Genomic DNA, 20,173 nt, shown 5'->3' on the forward strand with positions numbered 1-20,173 from the left:
AATCCTGGATGGGAGAGACTGGAAAAGCTTTATTGAGTCTTCATCCCCTTACTGAGTCTCCATCCCTAGTCCTGTTCTTATAACTGGGCTTCTGTCTCATTACCAAGCCACAATATTCACCTAAGACCACTAAGACCACTTAAGATACATAGACTGTATCTGATTTCTTATGCCTGGGTCCCTGTCTTGATGACCTGCTTAATACTTGTACTTTTATGATTAGACACTCTCTTGGTTTTGCCAGTGATGTCTACACTGTCTTTCTATCCTTCAAACATCTTACATCTCATCCGTTAACTTCTTGCTGACAGATTTGCTGGTGCTAAGTGTCTGCTCATGAATTTCCAAGGACTCCCTGATGTGCTTTATTTATCTGTAGAGGACCCTTCACCTGCTGATAGATTGTTGATACCAGATGCTTTTGGGGACTGAATGCAAGTAGCATTTAGATCAGACCTCCTGCCTGATCCAGCAGTGGTCTCCTGGGGGGATGACTGCCTCCTCACTTTGTGTGCCCTCAATGTCTACTCACCCTTGTGCAGTTAATGGCTTGTGGTCAAGTTGCTCACCTGGCTGATGGTGCTCATGGCTCGCATGTAGCTCTCATTCCTGGAGCGGAACTTTGGCGACGTGAGCAGGCCTGCAGGGTCAAGGCTGTCTAGGCTTCGGTTGATGGAGACTTCACTTACTGCTCTCAGGTAACTGTGACTCCGGATCTGGAGCTTGGGGGAGTGTTCATTAGAAATCCTGGAAGAGAACAATAAAGGGGGTTCATTTAGTCACATTCTAAAGTATGGGCAGGAATAAGATGTGACAATACTATCACTGATGAGGTACCTTAAATGTGAGGGCAAATAATTAAATGCCCTCTTATGACTGCTAAACTCCTACATGGTGTCTCAGAAAGAAAAGCTTTTCACAGGAAATCATCAAGGTCTTGTGGCATTAGAGAAGAGTTAAATTCTCTCAAACCATGAACAAATTTCACTACTTACTGTTTTTTGGCCTCCTGGGGAGGGACATGATAGCTGTGACTTCCCTGCCTCAGAATTCTGTCCTGTGTCATTTGTAAGCTTTTCTTCTGTGCCTATTTCTTTTCTGTGCTTTCACCAAATAGGAATTTTAATTTAAAAATTCCAATCAAAATAGCAAAACATAAAATAAGTAGAAATTATTATTCAAAAAAGAAATGTACCAGAATTTCATGAAGAAAACTATAAAACTTCATGGCAGGGAATATACAAGGCCTAAATAACTATAAAAAGGAAAAATAATTTTCCTGCATGGACATACTATTGTAATAAAAATTAAAATGATCCCAAATTAATCTATAAATTTAAAGTAATTACAAAAATCCCCATAGAATTTTTATTGGAATGGAACAAACTTCAAAAGTTTATATAAGATTCACAGCAGCAATATTCATAAAAGCCAAAATGTGGAAACAACCCAAATGTCTATCAACAGATGCACAGAAAAGTAAAATGTGGTATTTTCATGCAATGACATATTATTTGGCCATAAAAAAGAATGCAGTACTGAGACATGCCACAGCATGGATGACCTTTGAAAAGGTCATGCTAAGTAAAAGAAGCCAGTCATAAAAGATCATAGATTGTGATTCCACTATCAAATATCTGGAACAGGCAAATCTATGAAGATAGATAGTAGATTAGTAGTTGCCTAGATACAGCTGACCAGGCAGTAAAGGAGGAAGAAGATGGCAGAATTGAGGGCTTGTATCTAGCAGGTATGGAGTTGCTCTTTGGGGAGATAAAAATACTCTAAAATTAATTAGTGATGACTGTACAACTTTGTGAATAGACTAAAAACAGTTGAATTGTACATTTTAATGAATTAATTGTATGGTATGTTACTTATATCTCAATAATGCTGTTATAAATATTATACAAGACCTCAAAATAATCTGATTTCTTTATAAAGAGAGTTTAGAGAGTAGAATATAGCGGGCAAATGAGAGAAGGAGAACCAGCCAAGGTGGCTGTAGTATTGTAATACTTTCAGCAAGTAATAAGACTGACTTAAATGTCATTGGAACTTGAATCGATACATTTGAGATTTTGCATGAAAATTAAATATAGAAGATGGGTAAGAGGAGGACTCTAAACACAGATGGAAAATAGGAATAAATAAAAAAGGAGAGAGATGCAGATCGCAAACATAATTTATAGCTAAAGTGGTGAGAATAGTGTGGTGTTAGTGAGGGAATAGACAAATCAAAGGAAAATAGATAAATAAATTCACAGGAAAATAAATGTATATGCCACCATGCATATGAAAATATGTTCAGTCTCACTAGCACTTAGGGAAATGTTTATAAAAAATAAGACACAGCTTGCATGTCAGATTCATGCACATCCATGTCCACGTCCTCAGATGGTAAAGACATTCTTCACATTCAAATGTCCTCTTCGCAATGTGTAATACTGCATTCATTCTTGAAGTTTATATGGAATTACTTTAATATAATAGCCAAAAAAGATATACTCAATAATACTAAACTTGGAGAATTTGATTAGTAGCCACTTTTTGCAACTGTACTGAGGGGGAGACCAGGTTAAAACAAATCTAGAATTTAACATAAGAAATAGACCTCTTATGTATTTTACTACTACAAAAGAGAAACTGATTTTTCTAGAATCATACCCTACATAGAGCCTTCAAGTAGCTGCCAAACATAAAAATACCCCTGCCAGGTCAAGCAAATATTTTCCATGTGTTGTACACTATTATGGTGATTTGCAGTGGGTCATTGCAAATGCCCATGCCCCAAATCCCAACCAACAAACAAATAAACTGAAGAATTCATTTCCCTTTACAATTTCTTCTAGGAAAAGAGAGCCCTAGCTAGGCTCATTATACCCTAAAGTTGACTTCCCTTTAGAACCTGAGAGGTAGATGACAAATGTTTCTTTGTTTAAACATTTTTAAATTATTTTATTATTGTTCAATTACAGTTGTCTGTATTTCCCCCCTACCACTGCCCTTACCCAGCCAAACCTCCCTCCACTTCTTGCTTCCACTCTTCCCCTTGGTTTTGTTCATGTGTCCTTTATAATAGCTCCTGAAAACCTGATGAATGTATTTCTTTAACTATTTTGCAAACTGACCCAGATCAATGATATTGCTATCATAAATGATGAGCTGTTCCAAATGGTTATCAGGGCAGCAATGGGGGTGGATATTTAATAAATGGTGTATATTCAAAAGAAAATGTGAATGTCCACTGTTTTGAAAAATGAGTGTCTGCTGGCTGAGATGGGGAAACAGTAATTTTTCCCTGGCCACTTGTTAAGAAATAAGGCATAATTCCCAAATTTCAAAGTGAAGAATCATTCACAAAGGATTAAGTAGTGCTATTTTGGCATGTCATTCATGATAAAACAACACATACTTTAATAATACACTAAATAATGAGGAAATGAACTTATCTATCTTTGCCATTACAGAGCAGAACTCACAGTTATTAATATAAAGGAACAGTATGCCCATGTACTCCTGATGTGGAAATACTTACTAAAAAATAACTGGAAATACTTATTAAACAATAACCAAAAATACTATCAGCTGATTTCCCAAAAAGAGACCTTACAGGCAAGGAGGGGCTGGAAAGAAGTATTTGAAGTCATGAAAGGCAAGGACCTACATCCAAGATTACTCTATCCAGCAAAGCTATCATTTAGAATGGAAGGGTAGGCAAAGTGCTTTCCAGATAAGGTCAAGTTAAAGGATTTCATCATCATCAAGCCCTTATTCTATGAAATGTTAAAAGGATTTTAACATTTAAGAAAAAGAAGATGATTGAAAGTATGAACAGTAAAATGACAACAAACTCACAACTATCAATAACTGAACTTAAAAACAGAAACAAACTAAGCAAACAACTGGAACAGGAACAGAATCACAGAAATGGAGATCACACGGAGAGGTAGCAGTGGGGAGGCAGTGGGAGGGAATGGGGGAAAAGGTACAGGGCATATGTAGCATAAATTGTAGGTACATAATAGACAGAAGGAGGTTAAGGACAGTATAGGAAATGGAGAATCCGAAGAACTTACACATATGACCCATGGACATGAAGTAAGGAGGAGGAATGCTGGTGGGAGGGGGGATGAAGGGCAGAGGGGAATAAAAGGGGGGAAATGGGACAACTGTAATAGCATAATCAATAAAATATTCTTTTTTTTTATTTTAATCATTGTTCAAATACAGTTTTTTCCTTTTTACTCCCAATCCAGTAAAATATTCTTTAAAAAATAACCAAAAAATTGTTCACTGATTGCTTTATGTTCACCTCAAAAGAAAGTTGATTTACTAAGAAGAAACAGAGTATGTATATTCAGAAATATTAGCTCCCATTAGGTTATTTTTTTGATGTTGGCCTGTTCAAATGGTATTCATCTTTTCCCACTTTTCACCCAAAATTATTTATGCTAAGTTCACCTCTTGTGGCTTATTATAACTGAACCAAGACTTTGGCCTGGATGAATGCCATTCATTATCATGTCCTTTAATGACAGGCAAAAACAAGATGCCTGTGGGTGGCTGTGAGGCAGTGATACACACAGGTTTGGCCCAGTCTGTCAGTAAGGTTGCCATTGCAAAGAAGAGAAAATGCAATAATACTCAGACCACGAAATTTTAAACCAAGATTTCAAAAGAGAAAATGACTAGCTTTATTACTACAAATGTAATTTCATAGGATAAATAAGTTTGGGGGAATCTAATACACAACATGTGATAAAAGTTAATAACAATATGTTGTATACTTGAAATTTACTAACAAAGATCTTTTTAATTTTTAAAATTGAGGTATAATTGACATATAACATTAGATTAATTTCAGGTATACACCATAATGATTCAGTATTTGTGTATATTGTAAAATGCTCACTACCATAAGTCTGGTTAACATCTATCACCAAATAGTTACAATACTTTTCTTGTGATGAGAGCTTTTAAGATTTATTCTCTTAGCAACTTTCCAATATACAATATAATATTATTAACTATAGCCACCATGCTGTTCATTACCTCCCCATGACTTATATATTCTATAACTGGAAATTTGTTCATCCCCAGCCCCCACCTCTGGCAACCACCAATCTGTTTCTAGAATCTATGAATTTAGGGTTTTTTTTTTGATTCCACATATAAATGAGATCACATGGTATTTGAAAAAAGAGCTTAAGGGCTCACCACACACAAAACTGTGAGGTGATGGATGTTTTAATTAACCTGGTCATTGCACATTTTAAATATATACAATTTTTTGGGTCAATTGCTTCTAGCACTAACTTTATGCTCACAATTCACAAATCTATTGGTAGCTGATGGCTTTCCCTGAAACTTTAAAACTAAACTCTTATTAACCACTGTACATTTTTACCTGGATGTTACACAGGTATCAAAAAATCATCACCTCCCTGGCTGGTGTGGCTCAGTGGATTCAACAGTTGGTCTGGGAACCAAAGGGTTGCTGGTTCGATTCCCAGTCAGGGCACATGCCTGGGTTGCAGGCCATGACCGCCAGCAACCGCACATTGGTGTTTCTCTCTCTCTCTCTTTCTCCCTCCCTTCCCTCTCTAAAAATAAATAAATAAAATCTTAAAAAGGAAAGAAAAAACACTTACTTAAAATTAAAAAAAAAATCATCACCTTTTCCCTCAATTTTGTTTCTTTTCTTTTATTCCATGTTGGGATGAATGACACTGAAATTTATCCCCTTACCAAACCAGAAATTTGGGTGTTTATTCTGTCTCTTTTCTTAACTGTCCAAATCCCACTGATGATCAAATTTTCTCAGTTTTACTTCCTGTGCGTGTTTAAAATTATTTTCTTCCACTCTGGCCAGGTAGCTCAGTTGGTTAGAGCATCATCCCAGCACACAAAATTATTTTCTTCCTCATCTTCCTCAACACTTCCTGCTCCATTATATCCTCAGTTCAAGCTTCCTTCTGATTTTCCTAAACCAGGCTCCCTGGCACCAGCCTTGTGCCCTCGAATGCATTTTTCTTTTCCTGCTCATGAAAGGACACTCTCCTGCTTAAAATCTCCTTTCTTTGCTGACAGGAGAAAGCCTAAATTCTTTACTTGTTTTCTACTGTTATTTTGCTACTTCCTCACCATGCATAGTTCTCACATTTCTTTATCTTTGCCTATACTGCTTCTTTTCCTTGAAATATGCACCTTCCTCCACTTTCTACCCACAAAACTCCTACTTCAACTGATTCAGCAGGTCACTAGGAGTTAGAACATTTATTTAGGTCAATTATCTTCAGAAAGCTGCCTCTGTTCCCCCTAGACTAAACAAAGTACTTCCCTACCTGTACTCTGATAGTGTCCTTTATATTTGTCTGTTAAACACTTTTCTCATTATTGTAGTTTTTTTGTTTACGTGTCTGTGTACTCTTAGAATATTGAGTTCTTAGAAGGTAGAATCAATTTTCATTCATTTTGTTACACAGTGGTACACTGGCACTTCAATTTTTTAATGCCTGATAACAATGCCTAACACTTTTTTAAGTGCTTCCTTTATGCTGGGCACTGCACATGAATTACCTCATGAAACAGATGAAAGGCTGCATGCATAAAGGAATGAAAGGGTAAATCAATTGGTCATTACTGTAGATCTGGAACAGTTTTCAAAATTTTCTTTTTTTACTTATAAAGACTCTATAAAGGATTTTGAAAAGCTTTATTATACATAACTCACATACCATGGAATTCAACATTTTAAAGTGAACAATTCAGTCATTTTTAGGATATTCACAGAATTGTGCAACCATAACCACTATTTAATAAATTTTAGAACATTTTAATTATTTCTGACTTTCCCTGCCCTCCCAACAATTCCTGATCCATTTGTAGTCACTCTCCATTCTTTCTGCCCCTAACTCTTGGGAAACTCTATCAGCCTTCTGTCTCTATGCTTTTGTCTGTCTGGGACTTTTCATGTATATGGAATCATGCAATGTAGCATTTTCAAATGGTTTCTTTCACTTATCACGGTGTTTGCAAGGTTCATCCATGTTGTACCATGTATCAGTACTTTATTTTTTTAATAGAGGAATTATATTCCATTGTATGAATTTATACCACAATTTATTTGTCCATTCATCAGCTAATGAATATGTGGTTTGTTTTCACTTTTTGGCTAATACAAATTTTGCTGTATGAATAATCATGCACAAAATTTTCCACTGGAATATGTTTTCAATTCTCTTGGCCACACAGGCCTTATAGGGAAATGCTATTCAAGAGAAAACAGCAAAAACTTTACATAAGGGGTGAAACTTGCAGAAAGGCAGAGTGAGGACTTTGATGAGTTTAATTCTACACAAAAGCAATTGCAAAAAATAAAAAGTGGCAAAACTATGAAAACCAACCATTTCAGAACTCTGGAGGTCAAAGGCAGAAAACAAGTGAAAGTTATTTATTTTTTAAAAGATACTGAATGTAGATGTAGGGGGAGGGTCAGTGGTGATTTTAACTGGAGATACACCCATTCCTCTGCTTCCCAGCTCCATGGCATAGTAGCTATGAACAGATGGCAGCCTCAAAATCAATGAGGGGAGGGTGCACTTCTTAGAGCTCTGCTGAAAGCACTATTTTCAGAGCACAGTGGCATTTTTATTGATTTCACAGCTCCTTGTAAAAGCTCCATTTCAAGGGTATTGCTGGTATTTGCTCTGACTGGAAGTTCAATTCTGTGGAAAAATCCTATCCCTAGGTTGTTATCCAAAACAGTAGGAATTGGTTGAAGTTAACATCACAGCTACTTAAGGCTATAATTTCAGCTGAAGCAAACAAGAGCTGAGCCCAACATTTAAATGAAAGACCTGGAGAACTTGATGGCCCCAGAGGATATTGATAAGTTTTGATGCATTGCTAAGGATCTAGAAGATTTCATGTGTGCCCAGAGTAGACCTGGGACAAGCAAAGGTCTTTTTCATTCATCTGTGGCTTACTTTGAAAATGTACAAGCAGGAAGTAAAAACTAAGGCTGATTTGTAAACTGCCTGAAATTCAGAAGTGTGCCTTTATGGACAGATGCCATTGGCAAAAGGTGAAGACTTACTGACTTAAGATATTTAAGAAAATATTCTGACCAACCGTTGGTTGATCACTGAACTATGGTGACTCCAGGGTGAACCTGACAAAGTCAAGTTTGAAAACAAAAAATTTTTAAAAGGAAGCAGAGAAGCCAGTGGCTACATGATACAGGGAATATAGACTCTAAAGAAAAGAGTCCAGGATTGGTGCTAAAGTTAAGCAGCAGAAGGGCAAAAGAAACAAACTCAACGACAAAAGGAGACTGGGGTCTTGGGGAAACAGCAGATGGAGGGGGAAATCTATAGATAAAAAAACTCAAAATACAGATCATATTAAAGAAATGGGAAACATGAAATGTAATGTAGGGATCCATGCTTGGGTGCCAAAACTATAAAGAAATACAAGGTAATGATCATCATAAAAGTCAGGATAATGCCTACTTTTTAGGAGAGGGAGACAACTGTGATTGGGTCTGGAGCAGCTGCCAAAATTCCACTTCTTGATTCGGATGGTTGTTTCAAGGGCATTTGCTTTATAATAGTTCATTAAGTATAAATTTCTTTTGTAAGATTTTCTGTATATGTATTTTATTTTTCAGTTATAAAGGTTTAAATTAAAAATGGGGAGATATCTGATTCAAGAGTTACTATAATATATAAAATGTACAATTTTCAGCAAAAAATTAACTTTAAAACTGTAGGTATAAATGTATGCTTTGTATGACAATAATAGCACAAAGGAAGGGGAGTAAAGGGAGCTATATTGGAGAAAATTTTCTATCCACAATTGCAGTTGAATTAATATTAAACTGAATTAGTTTATTTCAATTTCATATCTGCATTGTAATACCCACAGTAACTACTAAGAATAATTTTTAATATATATAGTAAAAAAATTTAAATGGTACATTAGAGAAAAATGTATAATACAAAGAAGGGAATAATAGGGGAATAGAGGAGCAAAAGAGACATGAGACATATAGGAAACAAATAGCAAAATGGTAAATCTAAATCCTGCTATGGTTCTATTAAGTGTAAGTGGATTAAACATCTCAATCTAAAGACAGAGATTGTGGGATGAGATAAAAAACAGGATCTGACTATGTGCTGTCTATAGGAGATATATTTTAGATTGAAAAGCACAAATAAGTTGATAGTGAAAGGATGGCAACCCCAAAGAACACTGGAGTGGCTATACTGACATTAGGCCAAATATACATTAAGACAAAAAAATGTTACTAGAGACACAAGGGATATTTTATAATGACAAAAAGAATGAATTTATTAACAAAAATGCTAAAATTATAAACATATATGCACCTACTCACAGAGCCCCAAAATACGTGAAATGCAAACTAACAGAATTAAAGGGAGAAGTGGATAATTCAAAAAGAATAGTTGCAGACTTCAATACTCCACTTCCGATTATGGATAATACAATTACACAGAAAATAAGCAAGGATATAAAAGATTTGAAAAACACTATCAACCAACCAAACCTAACAGACATCTATAGAATGCTCTACTGAACAAAATTAAAATGCACATCCTTTTCAAATGCACATGGAACATTATCTAGGATAGAGCAGAGATTATGTCACAGAACAAGCCTGAATATATTTAAAAGTAATGAAATTGCACAAAGTATGTTCTGTAATCATGATAGAATTAAATTAGAAATCAAAAATGAAAGGAAATTTTGAAAAGCCATGGCTATTTGGAAATTAAACAACACATTTCCAAAAACCCATGTGTCAAAGAAGAACTTACAAAAGAAATTAGAAAGTATTTTGAAATAAGTAAAATTTGTGGAATGCTGCTAAAGCAATAAAGGAATATCAATAGGTATAAATGACTATATTACAAAAAAGAAACAATCTCTAATCATAATGTAAGCTTTCACCTTAACAATAATAAAAAAGAAGAGAAACTTAAACTCAGTGCAAGCAGAAGGAAAAATATAATAGCCATTAGATTAAAAATTAATAAAATAAAAAAAATTTTGTTGCTTTTGAACAAAAGTTGTTTTTTTTTGAAAAGAAATATTAGCCAGATGACTGATAGACAAATAGACAGATGACTAAAATTAGGAATGATAAGATATAACTTGCTTGTCAGAAATTTAAAAATTATAAAAGAATACCAAATTTAACAACTCAGATCAAATAGACAACTTTTTTAGAATCTAGAAAAAATTACCAAAACTAATTCAAGAGGAAATAAAAAGGCTGAATATATCCAGAACAGGTAAATAATTGAGCTTGTAATTAAAAATATTTTTATAAAGAAAAGCTCAGGCCCAGATGGTATCACTGGTGAATTATATCAAACACTTCAAGAAATAATACCAATACTCCCAAAACTGTCCCAGAAAATAGAAAGAAAAATGATTACTTTTAAATTCATTCCATAATACCAAGGTCAGGCAAAGATGTTGCAAGAAAAGAGAACTATAATAGCCCTGATTAATAATGACAAAACAGCCTTCAGTGAAACAATAGCAAACTGAATCCAAAACATACAAAAGGGATCACACACTATCACCCAAGTCTGATTTATTTCAGGAATGCAAGGTTGATTTAACATCTGAAAATAGATGAATGTACCATATTAATGTACCAGAATAAAGAAAAAATGTGATCAAATAGAAGTAGATAAATCATTTGAAGAAATCCAACACCCATTCACGATAACAAAAAAGTCTGAATACACTTGAATTAGAAGGGAGCATCTTTAATTTTATAAGAGCCTCTACAAAAACCTACAGGTAACATCGCTTAATAATGAAATAGTGAAGACCTTCCCCATAAGATTGGAAGCAAAGTATGGATGACTGTTTTTGCCACTTCATTTCAACATCATACTGGAATTTCTAGCCAGTGCAATCAGGCAAGAAAAAGAAAAAAAAAGTTACATAAGTAAATACCTGATATATCCTGAACTGATGAATGAAATCTGGACATTGGACACAAGCCTTGGTTTTTTTGTCATTAACTATTTGAATGACCTTGAAAAAATAACTTGAAATTATTGGGATGTGTTTTCTCATTTGTAAAATGAGAGACCTCTAAATTTGTATGATGCTATCATAATGGTGGCTTCAGTTTAAAGTAATATTGCTGATGATATTGACCATAATTGGCCAAATATTTACAGATTACAGCAAGGATTGCAGGTGCCTAACTTTTCTTCCCAGGTTCCAGATGCTCATATTACTGGGCACATGAAGTCCTTTGTTCAAACTTTGCTTCTTTTGCAACACCATGTTGTCCCTTAAACATTAAGTTTTCTTCTGTTTCTTAAGACTATAAGTTCATAAATGGGTCCATTTCACCAACTGATTAGCTCCATCAGAGGGGCACAGCTTAGACACAGGGGCACCTCCTACGGTCGAAGATACAAACTGGAGAACAAATTCTTCTAGATTCTCTGCTACATTCTTTGTTGTTTCTCCATATGTGTTTGACATGGGTGCTGAATGCCAGCATTATTTCTGGGAGACACTGCAATTGTCAAGTGCTGTAGACTTTGCTGTGTCTCAGAGGTTCAGGGTTCAGAGTGGGGTGAAAGGGAGTTAGGGGGAGAGTCTTGAGGATTCATTTGATGCTTCAGCTTTTTAAGTAAAAAGCTGCATCAACTTTGCTCTGTGGAAAACAGAACTGATGTGGGTGGAGATTGCTGATTATTCAGCTGGGGCAGCTGTCTAAGAGCGACTGGCTTACTATGTGCAAAGTCTTATGCTAGAAGCTGGGATAACCCATTTTACTTATGACGTGGGCCTTGTCCAAAATGAAGGTGCAGTTCTTTCCATAATAATTCATCAGACGTGGGAATTATCAACACAAAATAGAATGCTTTCAGTGTGCCAAACATATTTTCCATCATGTTTAGACTCTCTGATGCTAGGAATTCAAACTATGTTTCCTCAGATTCTCTAGACTATGCAACATTAGTTTTGAAGCAATACAAAACAACACCAGGTATTCGTAATGCTTGTGCTAACTGTTATGGAGGGTTCATGGTTCCTACCTTTGAGTATTTTGGTCTTTCAGGTGAGACAGATATATGGAACTAATGTCAAGATAATCTGTGTTAAGCTGATAATACCTGTTCCAGAGAACAGCAATAAGACAGTTAAAAAAGAGTCTCATTTGGAGTAAAGGTGTTAGGAAGAACTTTAGAGACAAGATGGCTTTGAGTTCAAGCCTGAATGATAACTCTGTTACCAGGTAAAAGTGAGCCAGACAGTGGCATTTCAGACCCAGGGATCTATGAGAGCAGAAGCTTAGAGGCAAAGGGTGCAGGGCAGTGCTGGGGATGACAAATATCCAGGATGTTGGAGTACACAGGCCTGAGCCTTCTCTCATCAGAGGCTATGGAAGTGTGTTGTCATTACCTTCTTGTCAGTCTCCCCCATAAAACTTTGGGTTTCTAAGGACACTGACCACATCTGGAGTTATGGGAAGATATGAATTCCACCACTATATTCTCAAAGCTCAGCATAGTAGCTGGTATTTTTTTAGGCTGCCTTAAGTATTTGTTGAATAAATGTGAGAAGGGAGAGTGGTAGGGTCTGAAGTCCCCTAAGACAAACAAGAGGCCCAGTAAGAACTTGATGAGGATCTGAAGAAAATCAGGGCACTATGGGAGACAAAGACCTGAGGAGTGGTGTAGGGGGGACTCAGAACTGGCGGTGGCTGCGGGGGTCATGAGGGGTGACTGCTGACTTCCACTGCTGGGTGACAGAAGGCAGTGTGGTGATGTATTTTACCGTGATATTTAGACATGTCAGGCCAGGAGTACTTGTTTCTTTCTGTGTAAGGAAAGGACCTTTCTTAATACTTCAATATGCCCAGCAGAGCTTCATTGCTGGCTGGCTAAGGATACAGCACTTAGTACATAAAGAATGATTTCCAAGGAACCCCATGGAGGAATTTTGGGCCGTGGCCTGTGTTAATCATCGAAGGGCCTCTGTGTGAGTACACGGTGATATACACTTAGGCAAATCACTACCTAGAACTGAAGGGAACAGAGTAGTGGGGGTCCTTCTCTCTCTTTCTTCTACTCCATGGTTACCAGTTTTATAAAAATAATTCTCATGCGTTACCACAGAATGATTCCTGCAATTATCTTTGCTTTAGTTTGCTTAGGACCAAACTGATCATCAAATCAATTAAAATAATTCAGACAGAAATTTGATTTGCTGTGGGAGGTGGTGGCCTTTAATATAAGTAGTTTCACGGTGGGGCGCTTGCTCTGCTGACCTTGGCTCTGCATTCAGTAACCTGACTCAACTGAGCCTCAGTTGGTTCCATGGCTCTGGGTAAACCACACTGTCTTTTTCCTTATAATAGAGATAACAATACCCACTTTACAGAGTTGTGAGGATTTACTCCACAACAAGCATCTCTCTGTCTGTGTGTCTTAGTGTGGCCAAATATACGTAACATAAAATCCACTATACCAACCATTCTGAAGCATACATTTCAGTGACTTTGAGAGTTTCACATTTTTGTGTAACCATCAACGTCACCCAAGCACAGAACCTTTTCATCATCTCAAACTGAAACTGTCACAACCATTACATACTAACTCCCCATTACACCCTTCCCCCAGACTCCAGCAACCATCATTCTACTTTCCTTATGTTTGAGTTTGAAAACTTCGAGTACCTCATGTAAGTGTAATCATACAGCCTTGTTTCACTTAGCATACTGTCTTCAAGGTTCATCCATGTTGCAGCATGTGTCAGCATTTCCTTCCTTTAAGGCTAAATAGTATTCCATTGTGTGCATTTAACCACATTTTATTATCTATTTATCTGCTAATGGACACTTGGGATACTTCCAATTCTTGCCTATTGTGAATGATGCTCCTATAAAAATGAATGTAAAAATATATGTTTGAGTCCCTGCTTCCAATTCTTTTGAGTAAGTACCGAGAAATAGCAAACCTTTCTCTAACAGAAGAACTTAACATTTTCTATTTCATTTCTTAGCAATTAAGTTACCAACAAATTTGGGGACTAATATAATAAAAACAAAGCGTCACTTTTCCCCCTGAAAAACCCCTCTGTACAGTTGACCCTTGAACAACACGGAGGTCAGCAGAACTGGCCTCTGTGCAGTTCGAAATCCATGTGTATCTTCTGACTGACCCAAAAATTAACCTCAGTCAACCCTTTGCATCCAAACAGTGGCTGGGAATCTGAGCTGGGAATGTAAAAACACTGTTTTTGATCTGCGGCTGGCTGAACCTGCAGATGTCAAACCCATGGCTATGAAGAGCTGGCTCCATGTACTGAAAAACTCTGCACAAGTGGACCTATGCTATTCAAACCCGTGTTGTTCAAGGGTCAGCTGTACATAGTTATACTAAGTTTTAAGGACACTAAATAATGTAGTATTTCAGGGACTATTATTGCTATGGCTAAAAATAGAAAAAAAAATGATACTTCTATTATTTGGTGGAAAGTGCTGTAATAAATCAGAATATAAATTTACTGCTCTAGTAATTGCAAAACAGTAATATAGCTAAAACTCAATACAGTATTATTGAGAATAAATTGCATCACCATGATTAAGACATCCAGGAAAATAATTCCATAAGCAGAGATTGCAGAGAGACTGACCACAGTGGGGTCAGTTTATGAACTGGAAAGAAAAGACATCAGAGAGATGCAAATTAAAACCACAATGAGATACCACTTCACACTGGTCAGAACGGCCACCATAAACAAATCAACAAACAAGTTCTGGAGAGGATGTGGAGAAAATGGAACCCTAGTACACTGTTGGTGGGAATGCAGACTGGTACAACCACTGTGGAAAACAGCATGGAATTTCCTCAGAAAACTAAAAATGGAACTGCCTTTTGATCAGGCAATTCCACTGCTGGGATTATACCTTAAGAACCCTGAAACACCAATCCAAAAGAACCTATGCACTCCAATGTTCATAGCAGCACAATTTACAATAGCCAGGTGCTGGAAGCAACCTAAGTGCCCACCAGTAAATGAGTGGATCAAAAACTATAGAACATTTACACAATGGAATTCTATGCAGCAGAAAGAAGGAGCTCCTACCCTTTGTGACAGCATGGATGGAACTGGAGAGCACTATGCTAAGTGAAATAAGCCAGGTGGTGAGGGGCAAATACCCTATAATCTCACCTTTAACTGGAACATAATCAACAAAAGAAAAAAAGCAAGCAAAATATAATCAGAGACATTGAAATTAAGAACAATGTAACAATAGCTAGAGGGGAGATGGGAGGGGACAGTGGGGAGAAGGGTTTTCAGGAACTACTATAAAGGACACATGGACAAAACCAAGGGGGAGGTGGAAGCAAGGGAGGGAGGTGAGTTTGGCTGGGGCGGGGGGAAAATGCAGACAACTGTAATTGAACAACAATAAAATAATTAAAAAAAGAAAAAAAGACACAATGTCATCACTAAGAAAGACATGATGACAATTCAAATGTACTAGTTAGTAAAGAGCCTGAAGCAGTAATTCTTAGGAGGGACTGGAAAATAGTGACCTACATGCTGCTTTGAGTTGAATATAGAACATTTCTCTCAATTTAAAAAGTGTTAGGGAGGAGCAGATATACTTACACAGATGTTAAGTTGACATTGACAAATTGGAGCAATTAAAGCCTGTGTAAAAGTATTTTGATAAATTTTTCACAAAGTGCTTTATATTCTGACTTCATTTTAGGAAGGAAAAAAGCAACTAAAGACAGACTCTTAAATAATTCTTTTAATGTTTGTTCTCTTCTAATTCCCATTGTCAAATGCTCTGTGTCTATTCTCATTATCAGCATGCCAAAAGGTCACGGAAACATCTCTTCCATGCAGTAAGTAGTCTTCAATTGTGAACAAGCTATCATGTCCCAGCCAAGAGCTCTCTTCTTCAGGTGACATGCTCCCTTTATCTAGTCCATTTATGTCAAGATTTCCAGGGTCTCCATTACCTTGATGGCTCATCTCTAAAGTCAGTCCAATTTGTTATTTTCTCTTTGATAACAGAGCACCCAGAACCAGGCTCAGATTTTCAAAGGCGGGCTGACAAGTGCCAAGAACAGAATGGCCACCACGGTCTACTCTGCAGTAAGTCCTCCCGGATGTGGCCTGAGAAAGTTCTGGGTTGCTTGTCCATAGTCATGCTGCTAGATTTTGGTTAGGCATCGTTGGACAACTTTGAGATCTTCATATCAAGTGATGGTAGGTCATGCCAATGTTTGCCCTTTTGTGTGTGTTAAATGAAAACCAAAAGCTAATCCTGTCATCCCCAGGATACATATATATGTCTGATATATATATATATATATATATATATATATATATATATCAGCTGTCCTTGCCAGTTCTATGTCACCAGCAAATGTGATAATAGAAGCTAAAGTAACAGAAATCCAAATTAGTATTGCAAGGCCTAGGCATTCAAGCACTTTATCAACAATGTCTTGTTTACTTTTCATGCCAGTATTATGGATTATTATAACAATTATGTAGCATTGTCATCCATTCTTTAAAAATAAGAAAACTAAGGCTGACAAGTCTGTAAACTCAGAATTGAAAATTAGGTCTATCTAACTTTTGTAGTCTTAACTACCTGTGCCCTCTCCATAAGCATGCCATCTATTTCTTACCACATCACTTGTAAAATTATTGACAAGGATTGGGTAAATCAATGACCTCTGAATTGGTTCAGTTTATTAATAATACAGTTTTTGCTATTAGGCTATTTCACATATGCCCCTATTACCTATGTTTCTCTGATTTTTGTTTTTTCCTGTCAGCCAATTGTGATCCACTGTTTTAAACCTATTCAAAATGCAATTACATTCCTCTGACATGTCTCAACTATTTCGAAGAGGGAAATATAGGTACTTCTACACAAGCCTTGCCAGTACATCTGTGTTGCCTCCCTGTTTTCTAAATCATCTGTTTTAGACAAACCACCTGTTTAAAAATTCATTCTGAAGTTTTTCAAAGGATTCACATTAGGTTAACTATTTGCAATTTTTAGAATCCTCTCTTTGGAAAACAAAGATAATATTTACTTTTTTCTTTGTATTTTTCCCACAGTTCCTAAAATATTACCAACAGTGATTCTATAATCATATCTAAGTTTCTTTAGATGAAAACTAAAATTTTATGGCTTTATATGATTTTTTTCTTATTTTTAGCTCTAGGTTGTACTTACATAGTTGGCCATATTCTTTATGTATGACCAGTTCAATTGTTTTAATTCACAAGGCTATTACATATTGGGGATTATCTTGCAACCTAATGTAAATATGGCTTCTAGACATTCAGGGCTGTTACTAGCCCGTGTAGTACTTGTGTACAAATTAGAAAAAAGATACCCTTTCTTTAAATAAATTATGTTTAGATTACTATATTATGGTGTAACCTGAATAACTAATGGCAGATCCCCGCCTAAAATGGCCCTGTGGCTCTGGCTACAAATATATGCAATCACACACTCTCCATACTTTGGCTCAACCTCACACAAGACAGAACAGTTTTAGACAATGAGACATCGCTTTACTCCAATCAAATATCAGAAAAACTGTGGTTTCATCTACACCCATGTCAGTAAGGGCCGTGTGGGGAGCTTAGACTTCCACCCTAATGAGACTGTAATGAGGTGCCCCAGCAGTGCCACCAAGGTGGTATCAGAGAGGGCCAGGTAGGGGGCTGGGACTTTCACCCCCGTGAGGGTTCCCCTATCCCTATGGTGTTAATGAAGACCAAGTGGGGAGCCTGGACTTCCACTCCCACCCAGCAGTAAGAAGGCACCCCTACCCCTCTTTACAGGGGTGGTTCCAGAAGAGGCCTAGTGGGGAGTCAGGCTCTCATCATTAACCAGTGGTAACAAGGCTGCCCCCAAAATGGTGTCATTGGAGGGTGTGTTGGGAGTCAGAAGTCTCACTGCTCACCGACAGTAGTGAGAACCCCCCACTTCAAGTATGAAGAGAGTTTGCATGGCAACTTGGACTTATACATCTTGGACTTGTACAACTCCTGGCAGTAGAGAGGTGGTCTCTCTGACTCCCCTGCTGGAGTGGTGTTTAAGTGCCAGCTAGAACAAAAGGTTTGAATAACATCCATAGTCTCATAATATAATACAAAAATGTCCAGCTTTCAATTGTCATACTAAGAACCAGGAAGATTTAAAACTATGAAAAAAAGATAATCAACAGATGTCAACACCAAGATGACAGAGATGTTAGAATTGTCTGAAAAACTTTAAAGCAGTCAGGAAGGCAATGCCTCAAAGAATAATTATGAATGCATCTGAGGCTAGTACACATTGTCTCAGCAAAGAAACGGAAGATACAAAATAGAGCCAAATAGAAATTTAAAAACTGAAAATATAATAACAAAACTATAAAGCTTCATGGATGGGCTCCATGGCAACTCTGTGTATTTGTGGTGATAGGAAGGCTTTGTATCTTGTGTGTTGTACTATACGGTTTTGTAAGATGTTACCACTGAGGGGAGGCTGGGTAAAAGCTATATGAAACCTCTCTGTATTATTTTTTATAACTACATGTAAACCTACAATTACATCAAAATAAAAATTTACTAAAATAATAATTGTACTCTCAGATAATGAACAGGTTAGAATGTGCAGATACTCCTTGACTTACTATGGAGTTACATCCCAATAAACTTATTGTAAAAAGTGCTGGCAACACGGTACACTGTAGGGTATCAGTTGGTTACCCTTGTGCTTGACCTTGATGTGCTGCTACCCAGTATCATGAGACCATTGTGCCACATGTTGCTAGCCAGGAAAAGATTAATATTCAAAATTCAAAGTACATTTTCTACTGAATGCATATGGTTCTCACCATCGTAGAATCAAAAAATTGTAAGCCAAACCATGTGTCGGCGACCATCTGTAGAAAAATATTAATAACATGGTCCCTGGCTTACGCTAAAACTAAATGTTAGAACTGAGTTCATGCTTGAGAATAAGCAGAACCAAGTTAATCTCCAGATTTTTAAACCTCTGGTATGATGAATCAGGGCCTATGTGTGTGGTAGTGAGTAACGCACACTTTAAGAACATACTCGTGGGTGTGGGCTCCAGGAACTATAGGCACCGCTGTGCTCCAGGCTCCTGTGTATTTCATTTCCCTGCCGGATGGATGGGTCAGCACTGTTTTCACTGGAGAGGAAGGAAGGAATGAGCTAAGGGAGGTGGTGGGATTTCCTCTTGTTTTTCTCTGGTTTGTAGCATTCTTTTCGTTGTCTGATTCTCTGGGACACACAGGTGGTTTCTAATGACCAGACTTTTCTCCTGAATAACGCTCGCTGCCTTTCTAAAATGCCGCTGACTACCACATGCCTTATAGCCCACTTGGTGCCTTCATGAAGGCGTGAAAAGACCAGAGGTGGTCATAGAAAAAGGTATTTAAAATATAATTTTAATGTGTTACAAAACACTCTGAATATACATTCTTTGGCTATGTTCTACACCAGCTTTAGCTGTAGAAATGCAATAGTTCTCAAACTTATATTTAGAAAAAATAAGTACTCATTCATCCAAACAAAAGGGAATAAAAGCTTTTCCAGGAGATGTAAAGAATCATTAACTTCACAGGTTGTGAATGGAAAGTATAATTGCCTATGATATAAGGCAGAGACATTTTAAACTATTTTCAGGCAAAATGGAAACTTGCTCCAGCAATCCATTATCACCAGAATCAAACAATGCTCAAATGACCAGACGTTTTCTGACTAAATCAATTAGGTACAAAAACAGTAATAATTAGGACTGTTGGCAGTCAAAAGCTTTCCCAGAATTGTGCTCAGATATTGAAAAGATGACTTTTGTCCACTTTTATTACTTTGTGTTATGATAAATTATAGTAATTTTTTATGCCTTGAGTGAGAAAAAATGGAAAGACAATATTCACCCCAATGAAGATGGTTTAACTTATCCACAGAGCAGCAGTGAACAACCACTTACTAACACATAAAAAGGAGTACTAGGTTTCTGGTTAAAATGTCTTCTATTATGGTAGCAATATAGTAAGTTACACATATTCTGCTTCAGAAAATCCTAAGATTCTGATAA

At 36.8% G+C, this 20,173-nt stretch overlaps 1 protein-coding gene across 9 annotated transcripts in view; it reads right to left on the reverse strand.

Annotated features, from left to right (window-relative positions):
- DLGAP1 (DLG associated protein 1) overlaps positions 1-20,173 on the reverse strand; it is a 307,180-nt gene that overhangs the window by 172,665 nt on the left and 114,342 nt on the right. For all 9 annotated transcript variants that reach the window (XM_028524050.2, XM_028524049.2, XM_028524053.2 and 6 more), the window contains exon 3: positions 570-747. In XM_028524050.2, the coding sequence (XP_028379851.1) occupies positions 570-747 (178 nt within the window). The remainder of the gene's footprint in view (positions 1-569; positions 748-20,173) is intronic.

The sequence above is a fragment of the Phyllostomus discolor genome, chromosome 9 (genome assembly GCF_004126475.2).
Source record: "Phyllostomus discolor isolate MPI-MPIP mPhyDis1 chromosome 9, mPhyDis1.pri.v3, whole genome shotgun sequence".
Classification (NCBI taxonomy): domain Eukaryota; kingdom Metazoa; phylum Chordata; class Mammalia; order Chiroptera; family Phyllostomidae; genus Phyllostomus; species Phyllostomus discolor.